Source organism: Phytophthora cinnamomi, assembly GCF_018691715.1.
Source record: "Phytophthora cinnamomi strain GKB4 chromosome Unknown Contig52, whole genome shotgun sequence".
NCBI classification, from domain to species: domain Eukaryota; phylum Oomycota; class Peronosporomycetes; order Peronosporales; family Peronosporaceae; genus Phytophthora; species Phytophthora cinnamomi.
The window spans coordinates 275,188-287,368 of NW_027150985.1; the positions used below are offsets into that span (position 1 = coordinate 275,188).

A 12,181-nucleotide genomic window follows, 5' to 3' on the forward strand; every position below is an offset into this window, starting at 1 on the left:
TGGGCAACTAACCTTAGACCACTGAATGAAGAGCTCGTTTCCCCATCCTACCGCCGCCCTCTATACGTTGAGCTTGAGCAGCTCCACCACGTGCGGGTTCCGCCAGTCCTGGCTGGGGTCTTCCAGGTGCTCCTCGAAGTCCACGACGTCCTTCTGGACGTCCTGCTTGAGCCCGGCAGTCAGCACTTGGGCAGCATCGTCCGCCACCTTGAGACGGTTGTCCACCTTGGTCCACCCGCGCTTGACGTCCTTGAGCAGGAACTGCAGCCCGGTCTTGCTGGGGTTGCCGAGCTGCTGGCCGTCCAGCTAGAAATAGCCACATACAAACTTCAAGTCAGTCGCCTTAAAATAGCTCCTCGATCTATTAATAGCCCGTACCACCAGCACACAGGCGCGCGAGCAGTTGGCCTCGACCTTGTCCGCCAGTTTCTCAGCGAAGTGGCTGAGTCCGTTGCCGGAATCAGACGGCGAGTACCCACTTCCGGCGAAGTACAGGCCCACGACCTTCAACTTGTGGCGCTGCGCGTGCGCGTCGGCCATGGCGCACGCCACCTCCAGCAGCGGCGCCAGCGGCGCCTCGTGGTGGAACAGCGGCACGGCGTCGGCCACGGAGAAGCCCTGGCCCTGTTCGCGCCCCAGCAGCAGGCCGCACGCGGCGCTGGCCGGCCGCTTGGCCGCGTGCAGCGCCAGCTTGACGTACGTCTGGGTCGCCACGGAGTAGACGCTGTCGGCCATGGAGTTCACTTGAAGAATGTATGGGGGGGTGAGGGGCGCAGGATGTGTGACGTGGTCGAAAATCCGCTCTCTTAGAGGAATATATTCTTGTATAGGGATCTCACTCGGAACACATTCGCGTCACCGCATCTCGCCGCTTCAGTTTGTGTGGTGGTGGTGTGGCGCATGGCGTCTGAGTCGCCACGCAGACCAGACAGAAATTGCACGCGCCCCGTGCGTGTCTGTGCCGCTGCCACCTGCAGCCAAGAGCTGCTCGCCTCAACCACCGGCAGCCATGGCCATGCAGAGCAAGAGGAAGGTCCGCCGCTCTCCGTCGGTCACGTCGTCGTCCTCGGACTCGTCGGACTCTTCGGACTCGTCCTCTTCCTCCTCTTCCTCTTCGTCTTCCAGTTCCGACGAAGAGGACTCGGACGCCTGCACCACTTCCAAGCGGCCGCGTTTCCCTCACGTTCCCGCTCCCGTTTACCCTCCGAAGGTGCAACGCGCCGTCTACAGCGCCAAGAAGAAGCACCGATCAGGTCAGGACACTCACCAACCAATCCACGGCTTGGACTTCTACCCGCTTGCATTTCTGCCAGAGCTAACCGTTGCTGTCACGCTCTTCCCTGCTGCTAGACATCGACCCGGAGGCCTGGAATCGCGAGGGTTTCGCTGGATCCGATGTGTGCGACTTGCCGCTGGACGAGTCCAATCCCATTAAACGCGAACACTGCAGCGAACTGAGCGTCAAGAGGTTCATCGACGAGTACGAGCGTCCGCAGGTGCCGGTGGTGATTGGCGGCATCCCGGAGGCCGAAGGATGGGGCGCGCTGAAGCACTGGTCGCTCAAGAAGCTGCGTAAGAATTACAAGCGCGTCATGCTCAAGTGCGGCGAGGATGACAATGGCAAGACGATCCGCATGAAGTTCAAGTACTTTATGACGTACATGAACCACCAGACGGATGACAGTCCGCTGTACATTTTTGATAGCACATTTGACGACCACAAGGACACAAAGCCTCTGCTTGATGACTACAAGGTGCCGAAGTACTTCCCCGAGGACCTGTTTTCGCTGGTTGGAGAGGACCGACGACCGCCGTACCGCTGGTTCCTGGTCGGACCGAAGCGCTCGGGTACCACGCTGCATTTGGACCCGCTTGGCACCAGTGCGTGGAACACGTTGATCGTGGGGCGCAAGCGCTGGGTTCTGTTCCCGCCGCATCTCCCCAAAAATCTCGTGAATGGCAAGAAACACATTCGAGGAGACGAAGACGACGAGGCTGTCAACTACTTCATGGATCTGCTCCCTCGACTGAAGCGCGCTAGTCCGCCGGGGACCTTGCAGTGCATCGAGTTTATGCAGTACCCCGGAGAGACGGTGTATATCCCCGGAGGCTGGTGGCACGCAGTGTTCAACGTGGACGACACCGTGGCTGTCACGCAGAACTACTGCAGCTCGCAGAACTTCCCCGCCGTGTGGCGCAAGACACGAAGCGGTCGCAAACGCATGGCGGTAAAATGGCTGACAAAGCTCGAGCCGCACAACCCGGAACTAGCAGCGTTGGCAACGGAACTCAATCAGAAGGACAAGTATGTCATGTACAGCAAAGAACGCGGCAGCCGGAAGTCGTCGTCGTCCAGTTCGCACAAAAGGAAAAAGAAGAGCAGCGACAGTGAGGATGAACTGCGCGAGTCTTCGAAAGACTCCCACAACGGTGGAAAGAAGAAGAAGAAATGCCGCTGCTGAGTCAAATGAGTTTGAGCAGCAAGAAGGAGGTTGCGTAGAGCCAAAAAGAAATGCATAAATAGAGAAGCACGTTGAATTTCCCTCAAACAAACCTGTTCATTGAAAAAGAGAAGACGACAGCATTCAAATGATGCATTATGTGCTGAATTCGTATCAAGTACATCTAACTACTTCGTAATATGTTCACAAAGTTGCAGGCTTGGACGCATTAAAGAGTTTCAATTGACCAACGCATTCAAGTTTTAACAGTAACATACACGCCCACGTCACGCTACAGTACGAATAGATTGCTAACTTAGCAGTGCTAATACCCTTCTAGCAGTTGGTAGCTTTATCCAACAAAGTGCGCACGTTCTGGTAGCTAAGACCCACATCCGTGACGAGGCTGAGATCCGGGCGAGCCTTAGGAAGCCAAAGGAAGTCAGGGTGGTCTGATTTTGATTCGCCCACCCATTCACCGCCGAGGATGTTGTAGTCGTTGTCGAGCTCGAGGAGGTACGTATACTTCTTGCCCGTCATGTACCTGGAAGCACGGCCCGAGGAAACTAGTCCGCCATCTTCAAACGTCTCGATCATCCACGAGACCTTGCTCTCTACATACATAATGCGTTGAGCCGCGCTGTTGAAAGGATACGTCGAGACCCCAAAGTACTGGTTTGCAGCGTCACTGGGCGTCAATTCCGTTTGCGAGAGCACCTTGTAGCTGTAAACGGGCTGGTTCCAGACCTCAGCGCCGGCCGAGACGTCCATTACCACCGAAGTACTGAATCGCCCGATGATGTTAGCTAGCGCGACGTGCATGAAGCCCGGACCCATATCCCGACGCGATGAGTCCGTGTATCTGCCGTATTCGTCAGTCGTGTCCTTCGAGTCAGGCCCGTAAAATCTTGCGCCGGTGAAGACTGTGGCGATGTTCGCTCCATCGTAGATCTCCGATAGCAGGGCCTTGATGTCCATAGGTTGGAACGTCACGCCGTTGTGCGTAACTGCGCAGTTGGGTTCGGGCTCAAGCAGAGCTGCCGGCGCCCAGGCGTGACAAATACCAAACCAGGTCGGAATGCAATAGCCTTCATATTGTCCTTCACGACGGGCGCAGACACTGCCGTCTTTTTGGCCGGCACAGTCCCAGTTGGTGGAACACTTCGGTCGATCAGACATTGACATGACACCAGTAGACTTAGAAACACTAGTCATGAGCGTGTCTGGGTCAACACCGAAGGCACTCGCGTACTTCTCCGTCGCACTGGGCTCGCTGTGAGAAGCCCAACGGTAGTTGATACCATCCAGGTAGATCGCCCAGTAGCTGCTGGGCCACGGCATCGTGTGGTACGCCGCACTTGAAGCCAAGTTGTTTACGTTCAACTCCAAAGGAGAACCGAAGTGTTTCTCGAGCTTTTGGATGTCGCTGGTGGTTTGCTCTAGCCTGCGCTCGCTGGCTGGCGCCATTACCGATCCATTGCCAACGGTGGTTACCACCGTTGATTGTTTGTTTGACTCCTGCTTGGTCGAGGTGCTGGACTTGGATGTAGTAGTTGAAGTTGACCTGCCGTCACTTCCAGTGGACGTGGTGGTGCTCGTGCTCTGGTGCGTCGACGTGCTGCTGTTTGAAGTGATCACAGTGTACTCGTGGACCTCATAGGTGAGTTTCGTCAGGTCGGTGCCGGGGGCAATACCGCCGAAGGCAGGGCTAGTGTGCGACAGCGATGTAGCGCTAGCTACGATTGTCACGGGGTTGTTGGCGAACGGCGTTGCTTCAGCTCCAGGCAGGAGAAAACCAGCCAAAGCTGCAGCGCTGGCGGTGAGGGAGAAGTACCGAGTCGGCCGCATCGTTTCCTGGGCAACTGCGGTGGGGCGTGCGAGTTACAGAATGGCAAACGTGAAGTCCTTGTGTGTTATCGGGTGATTCACGTTGGTCCCGCGACGGAGACGGCCACGGACAGAAGTAGGAAACCCTCTTTTGGTGTTCGACAGATGCTGGGTAGAGCGGGTAGAGATCTACAAGCGGTAAAGTGGGCTAGCAAGAAGCAGCATGTATTTAATATATAGTGCCAGCTACAGTATGTGATGACGGACATGCTGCCCTCAGAAAGCACTGCCAGACGCGCGCCTTTGTGGACCAGAACGAAAATATCGTGTGGACACTCGACCTCTGCAGGAGCCGGAGGTTTACCACCGCGACTGGGCGGGTCGTATGCTTAAAAATTGACTGTTCCTCGTACTAGTATCCAGCGACCCGTTCGCCTCGCCTCTGCCGAGGGACATCCTAGTGAGCGCCCGCAGTCCATCAAAAGCGCCAGCAGGCCGTCCTAAGACAGCTACGCGAGGGGGGAAGACCACCATGCTGCCGTTGGCTGGAAGTCTTCCCTGCAGCTCCGACTCGAAGACTGAAGAATCAGCACCGACGGTAGGCACCACCTTTCGGTGCGTATGACCATGGTTCAACTGGTATTCAGCGACTACAATTCACAGCTGCGCCGGATTTCGATGCAAAGGCGCAGACTCCAGCGCTTCCCTCGCCATCCTGTCTGGGTGGATGTTATCCTACCATGTTGCGAGCAGATAAAGCTCGTTTGGGTCTCGCGTGTGTTCGAATTGCTACTGGCCGCTGTCGTTGAAGCCGGTCACGAGCCACTGCTAAGTGAGACTCGCTCTTGTCTACATGTACTGTATCATTTCAACGTTGCTTCGGAACAGCTGTGGACAGCCCTGCCTCTGTCGGTCCACCGTAACGGTCAAAAGCATACATTATGCAAGTCAAAAGCTTAGAACCGTTTCGACAGCTGGGAGGTGACCTACTCGTATGCAATCGCTTCAACACCACAACGCAGTCCCCAGCTCGCCTTGCCTTGACTTGACTTGTGTGTGAAGAACCGAAAGCCGGGAGCAGCCGATAGGATCGGCAGACAGAAATGCACACCCGTTTGCTTCCGTGGAGAAGATGGGCAGTCCGCGCTGCGCGCATATCGAGCACACGAAAATTCAGTGCGCGCCGCCGTTCATTCCCGAACTCTCGCGCTCGAGACCAACCCCAGGCTATTCAGCAGCTTGGATATCTACCCACCACCGTCATAGTCACAGGTCTTCCATCTACATAGATCACCATGGCTTTTGTGCGCTCCTCGGTCGCTCTCCTCGCCGGTCTGGCGCTCGCCGCTGTTTCGACGGCACAAGGCGCGACGATTCTCGGCGGCTACACGCAGAAGAACGCCACCAGCGACGACATTGACATTCTAGTCAAGGCGGCGGGCAACGTGAGCACGTACGACGAGAGCGTGACCGCCCGCGTCTGCCTCATCGCCGTCGAAGGTCTCCAGACGCAGACTGTGGCCGGCACTAACTACAAGTTCCAGGTTGCTGGATGCACCGTGCAATCGGACAACGAGCTGGGCGCCTGCAACGACCGCAACTGCGACTACTCCAGCTACAATATCGTCGTGTTCTCTCAGCCCTGGACGAACACGCTCAAGGTGACGTCCATCACGCCCGCGGAGTAAGTAGATCTTAAAAGCAAGGCCACCGTATCACCAAGTATATAAAGTCAATGCCTTCGGGCTGAATTTGGACTAGACAAGCATCGCCAATTCGCGGCAGTAAACTGGTTAATTGTAAGGCTTTGCTCGCCGTAGCGAGCAGAGCCTTACAGCGAAGTACCGTCTTAGATTAGTGATTCAGGGGCTGTAGTGGACCCACGATGGGACCTTCCTGGTCGGCGGGAGCCGTCTTCACTGCGCTCGGACTGACGGAGGCCATTTGATTTTTAGGATTGATCCTTTACATTCTTGATATAGTTCTTTCGAATTTGCTTGAAGACAGACTTCATGGACGCAATCGAAACGCTACTTGTTTACTACGGTGAACACCTGGACGCTATATCCTCGTGATCACGATGCTCCGCGGGAATGGTCCCTCTAATGGCGTTAAAAACGTTAACACGGAAGAATAGCTGCCGGGCTGTAGACTTCATTTCCCAATATCCCAACTCCTGACGACAACACACGAGCGCTTCGACTTCACTCTCATGGTCTTCGCGCGTGCCTCCTTCCCTCGCTCGCTGGCTTGGCACTACTGGTTATCTCGACTTGCCAAGCAGAAACCTCGGGCGACTGGGTGCCGACCAACGTGACTGATGCAAGCATTGAGCTTCTGAATTCGGCGTTACGCACTGCGAGTGCCTACGGTCCCAATAAGTTTATGTGTACACTCGAGATTGTCAGCGTGTACACGAAGGTGTCTAGCTCGAGCAGCAAGGCCGACAGCTCCGATTTGAGCTTTGACTCCGACCCTGAAAACTCAAGTGGAATCAACTACAAGTTCACTGCGGGTGGCTGTTCAGTGGATGTAGCCGAAAATGCGGGCCCGTGTCCCGATTCCCTCTCTTGCGAAGTGTACAAATCAAACTTCTTCGTGTTCTCACAGCCCATCACGGAAACGGTGAACATCACATCCATCGAGGCTGTGGTGGATCCTCCCACGAATTTCAACTTTGATTGACTCTACAGCCAACGACATTCCATATCGCTGCTCAAGGAAGAAATCGCACTTGATAATAAATCAGGAAAAATTGCGTTTTTTTTGCAATCGAAGTTTTATGTTATTGTCAGACCAGATAATACTTGAAGGAATGCTAATAGTGTAATACTGTACTACGATTTCCATATTAATTAATACTTAGTACTTTAGCTCACACCTTTTTCAGGGCGTCTACAAATAATACTGCCGGTATGGATTGCATAGTATGGAATCTTAGCAAACTTTTACTTTGACTACGGGGATCATACAGAAATTCAGGTGACATCCGCTGCTCATCGTAGAACAACCTTAACAACTCGCCATTCCACGCAGGGGCTGCTGCATAGCGAGTGATCCATGTGCGCATATTGCGGCGTCGTAGCAATGAATAGCCTGTCGGAAACCGCGCTAAACGCATTAGAGGGGATGCCTGTGAAAAAAGTAGTTATGGTAGAGTCAGCAGAAAGACGTTCTTTCTCGTACAGCACCTTCAACACAGTGGCATCGTGAGTACTCTCGAATGACAGGCTGCGGAGAAGGCGTTTTCGTGTTGTAGTATTGTGGCGTCTTGCCGCTGATGCAGCCTCGAAACCCTTCTCGAAGGCATCCGATGATACATACCCAGTATCAATCAACATCTGCAAGCTCTCGGGTGCTTTGCTCGGTGGAACAACTACAAAAGCTTTACCGATTAACTCAGGTTCGTTGTACCCGATGCTGATCAGGTATTTGACCGTCTCCATTTTACCAATCCGCGCGATTTCCACAGGCAAGTTCCCACCTTCAATGGCTCGGGTATACCAATCATGACGCCGCTTCACAAGATTCGCCACAGCAACCGGTCAAGGTCGAGCAAGTGTACTTATTTAGGGCAGCGTCTTCGGCGTAAGGAAAATTATGTCCAATTGTCCCGTAGTTTTTGTCGCGGGAATCACTAAGTGAAGCGTTTGTGTGTGCTGTCAACATAAGACCAAACGAGAAGCCAGCTTACAAACTTTAGAATTCAACAACCGGATTTCTTAGTAAGCGATCTCTTGGCCTATTTTCTTTGGAGTATATCAGCTCCCCAGAGAAATATACCAGACCCTCTCAGTTATTTTTGACGCGGAAAACGCGCCTCAGCCATCCAGTGAATTTTCGGATTCCCTTTTTCACGAGCTCGGATGGATAAAGATATCCTACTCCACTCACTTGTGTATGTGTAACTCCTCGTCGTCCACCTCTTCCACCCCCACCACTCGTTCCTCCAACGTTGGGTCACCTCCAAGCAGCGCGCGCGTTGGGCGTGCATCAGCAGTAGTACGCGTTTTGTTCTACAACCCTTTTGACTCAATCGCGGAGATCTCGCTGGTGGCGCTTGTTTTCCCGTCGGTGAGAACAGCCAGTGTGACTAGAATAGCCAGCACAAGGTAGGGTAGACCCATTCTTGTTCGAGAAGGATGCCTTGGTCAGACTCGAGGGAAGCAGATTGCAGAATGCTGTCCCGGAACTGACTGCGGTCAATCCAGGAGATGCCACGCAAGGACAGCCGCTCTGATGGGGCTTTGCGTGGGTGGCTCAGTATACCTTTATGCTATCTGCATTATTAGTATTCGAATTCGTGAAATCGTCATGTTTAAAATGCACAACTCATTGATTACGGGAAACGTACAGCCCATGTTTCAGTCGGAGGTGGTGAACCGTGTGTAGCCTGAGGAAATAACGCGCCACTGCCACCAGCCAATAAGGACATTCATCCTCATTAGCACTAACTAGCAATCTTTTTGTACCATAGTACCTCACGCCCAAGGTTCGCTGCACGACCGAGAGATCTACGTTAGCCAGCACTACTGTGTTCACCTTGACCAATAGGATTTGTAGCGGATTTGCAGACCATGACACCTACCCTATCAACCAAACATGTTTGGTCACGTTTCAATTCATCGATGCAATGTTTACTTCGTAAACGTGACACTTAGGCGCGATTTTTTTCAATCTTACTTTCTGCAGAAATCAATCTATTCCCTTTGCTGAGGTATGGGCATTAATCATGCTGGGAATCATCGCCTTCACGCAGTTGTTACGTGCCACGGTGAGCACAGCGTTTAAGGTGTTTAGTGGCCAGTCCGAACGTTTGTCCCCCCCCCACTTAGCATCCGGAAATGATCCTGGCTGGTCGAGTCCGCGTCGGTGATTGCCCGTGTCGATGATTATTCTCCCGAGCCGGTGTTAGTGATTACCCGTAATTATAGTCACCTTTTGTCGACTCAATTCCCTAATAATTTCGTTGAGGAGCTGGTTGCTCGAACAGGAACAAGCGTTTCATTACACTGTAACCTAGTCGTATGCTTGTCAGAATGACAAAGCCTTCTACCGTGCAAATGGAAGCTCAGCGATTCAGAACAACAAGCCAGCTTACTTTGAATAGCACGGAGTAATATGTGTACCGTAGCTTCCACATTACGGTGAACCTTATCAGGTTGCTGCCAGCCATGCCAAACGACACTTTATCACCGCGTCGCCGATGCCATTATTCCCACATGTATCAAACGCTCTTGGTATTAGCCACACAGTGACTTTTACAGTCAGCAATCTGAAGACAAACTATACTTAAGGGATGGTGCGTGAGATTATGTCACTACGGGTACCGTCGACTAGACGTAATACGTGCGCATGTAGCTTTAAACCACACCATAACCGTCCGAGATAGATCGACCCAAAAATCAAAGCAACTCATTCCTGAACCCCGCGCCCGACCACATCCAGCTGTTTAGATGCAGCTGTCAATCGAATCGGCCATCGCTGCAGTTATCGCGCTCATCATTTGCATGGCACAAGCGCTGCCCTCGCACCGTTCGAGAGATACAATGGAGCCAGCAGATGTACACTCGTTCCAGACCTCGATGTTGGACAACGTCCCACCGTTACAGCTCCGTGTCACCCTTGGGGGTAACGGGCTGTCCATTCACGGGCAAGACGCGTTTATCATTTTTGCGAGACCAGTCGTAGACTAGTATTCGCTACGACGGCTTTACAACCATCAGTCAAGGTGATACGCTGCGTACATACATGATCGTGGACGGCGCGGGATACGTGGTGACTACTTCGGAAGACCCCACCATTTCCCGAACAGTGGAATGTCTGTCATCCGTCTCTCCATTCGATCTCATTTTGCCTGCTCTCAATAACGCCAGCGTGATATCAAGCACAGTTCTCAGCGGTGGGTCCATCCAGTGTCCAAGTCGATCTCTCCTCCAGACTTCTTTTGGCGGAGTGGACTTTTCGCTATCTACGGCCGGTAAATCCGGTGTTAATGTTCTAGGCACATCACGCTCGAGTGCTCAAGTGATCGACATGATTGTGGCAATTGAATATCAGTCGAGTCCGCTCGCTAGCCTTTCGGCACCACATTTGAGCGATGGGGATACCTTGTGCGCTCCGCAGATGGTGCCAACATCGGTGATACCGATTGCGTTAGCGTTGCTGACGGGAGATGCCATTCTGCCAGTGGACTGATGGCAACCATCAAAATGCGGAGGTGGAGGAAAAAGAATGCCAGTGCAAGGCTGCACCACCTTCTGAATAACCCAAACGTACAGACACAAGACCCTCCTCTGCTGGCCAGGACACGATTGGAAAGATCATCGAGTTTCTTTCATGAGCTTCGGGCAAGTTGATGTAGCATTGTTTGTTGTACTTCTCAAGGACCTAACAAGAGAATAGAAAACGGAACACATTCACTTGAAAGTCGGGCTGTAGTGTAGAGTAAAAAACGTTGCATTTTAGACCTATGCTACTATGTTTCAAGCAGAGGTCGCAAACAGAGGTTCACGGGTCACCCTACCCGTCCAACTGGTGTGCTGATCTGGTATCGGGCACCCGCACCCGTCCGGCAGATCCCTCCGTGAATTTCGGGTACCCGTACCCAGGCCTTGGAAAATACAGTACAAAACGGAACTGCGGTAAACGAACAGCAGTAATACGAATTGCAATAACACACAAGACCCATAATCAATGACTGGGACAATATCAGTGTATTCCATCTGCATCATTGCATAGTCAAGCATCAGGCCAAACTGGACACTCATCTCCTGGTCGACGGCTGCTCCCACATTCATCGCCACCGTCTGCATGCATTGCTTTAAGGCTTTGGATGAGATGGGCGGCCACTTGACTTGCTCTTCGAGCGCGTGGTCGCGTCGTCGACCTCGGTGATCGGCAAATTGCGCTCGACGACCCACCGCAACCACTGGAAGCGGTGGTTCGTCTCCTGTGACACAAAATCGAAGCTCTGGAGCGTGCCGCCGCTGCGTACGTCTCCTCATATTGAGGGTGATTGGTGATGATATGCGCCGTCAAGTTGGAGTAGCCGCTGCCGATCTGTTGCTTCCTCGCGGTGCCACATTCCTCGCACGCGTAGCTGCCCGAGCCGAGGTCGCCGTAGAAGAACGGGAAGATTTCCTTGCTGTCTACCATCTTGGGAATTCATAAGTGTCTAGGACCGAGCTCACTGAGCAGCAGAAGCTCAGTGAAATGGATGATCGCAAGCAGTGCAAGCTCACCACAAGTGAAGTGGTATATTAACATATTGTATTACCTGTTATTGGAACTATGTTGTATTGTACTGGTTTAAACGATTGACCGTAATAAATAATTGACCTGTTACAAATGTAATGAATACTGCGCGGATATTATTTTTTCTGAGGCCCGTACCCGTAGTTTCAATAATAAATAATTAAACATTTATATTTAACCATCACATTCTAACCAGAAACGACTGGAATGCTTGACAACCATATTCGGATCTATGCCTGTCCTGTACCTACCGGGTCACCGTACCCACCCGCAATTTCAATCGGGTACCCGTACCCGTCCGTAATGCTTTCGGGCGGGCCGGGTCGGCGGTACCCTACTTTCGGGCACCCGTTGCGAGCACTGGTTTCAAGCATCCGACGGTCATATTTTTATGCGTACGTCTCATCGAAATGTTGATTAGAAGCATCAATCACTCTCTGAAGGTGAAACAATGGTTTTCTAATTCGATGCGATTACTTCATCTTGCTACCCTTCCTAGGGAAAACTATTAAATTGTTTATTGTCCATAGCATTCCAACTAGTCCTAGGAAAACTATTAAATTGTTTATTGTCCATAGCATGTATTATAATAGTTGCATTATAATACACTCGTTATGTCCTCACCGATATTACGCATTGCTAACACGAACCACGAA

At 52.4% G+C, this 12,181-nt stretch overlaps 4 protein-coding genes across 4 annotated transcripts; 2 read left to right on the plus strand and 2 right to left on the minus strand.

Annotated features, from left to right (window-relative positions):
* Positions 1-60: 60 nt before the first annotated feature.
* On the minus strand, positions 61-735 carry IUM83_19851 (uncharacterized protein; the record flags this gene model as incomplete). Its single annotated transcript, XM_067944919.1, has 2 exons — positions 61-306; positions 379-735. 2 exons carry the CDS (start codon positions 733-735, stop codon positions 61-63), a joined length of 603 nt encoding a protein of 200 aa, XP_067789549.1.
* A 274-nt stretch (positions 736-1,009) lies between these two features.
* On the plus strand, positions 1,010-2,462 carry IUM83_19852 (Histone arginine demethylase; the record flags this gene model as incomplete). The annotated part of the gene is made up of 2 exons (XM_067944920.1): positions 1,010-1,253; positions 1,351-2,462. 2 exons carry the CDS (start codon positions 1,010-1,012, stop codon positions 2,460-2,462), a joined length of 1,356 nt encoding a protein of 451 aa, XP_067789548.1.
* Positions 2,463-2,777: 315 nt separating this feature from the next.
* Positions 2,778-4,289, minus strand: IUM83_19853 (glycoprotein elicitor-like protein; the record flags this gene model as incomplete). Its single annotated transcript, XM_067944921.1, has 1 exon — positions 2,778-4,289. One exon carries the CDS (start codon positions 4,287-4,289, stop codon positions 2,778-2,780), a length of 1,512 nt encoding a protein of 503 aa, XP_067789547.1.
* A 1,274-nt stretch (positions 4,290-5,563) lies between these two features.
* IUM83_19854 (extracellular cystatin-like protease inhibitor) lies at positions 5,564-5,956 on the plus strand (the record flags this gene model as incomplete). Its single annotated transcript, XM_067944922.1, has 1 exon — positions 5,564-5,956. One exon carries the CDS (start codon positions 5,564-5,566, stop codon positions 5,954-5,956), a length of 393 nt encoding a protein of 130 aa, XP_067789546.1.
* Between the last annotated feature and the right edge of the window lie 6,225 nt (positions 5,957-12,181).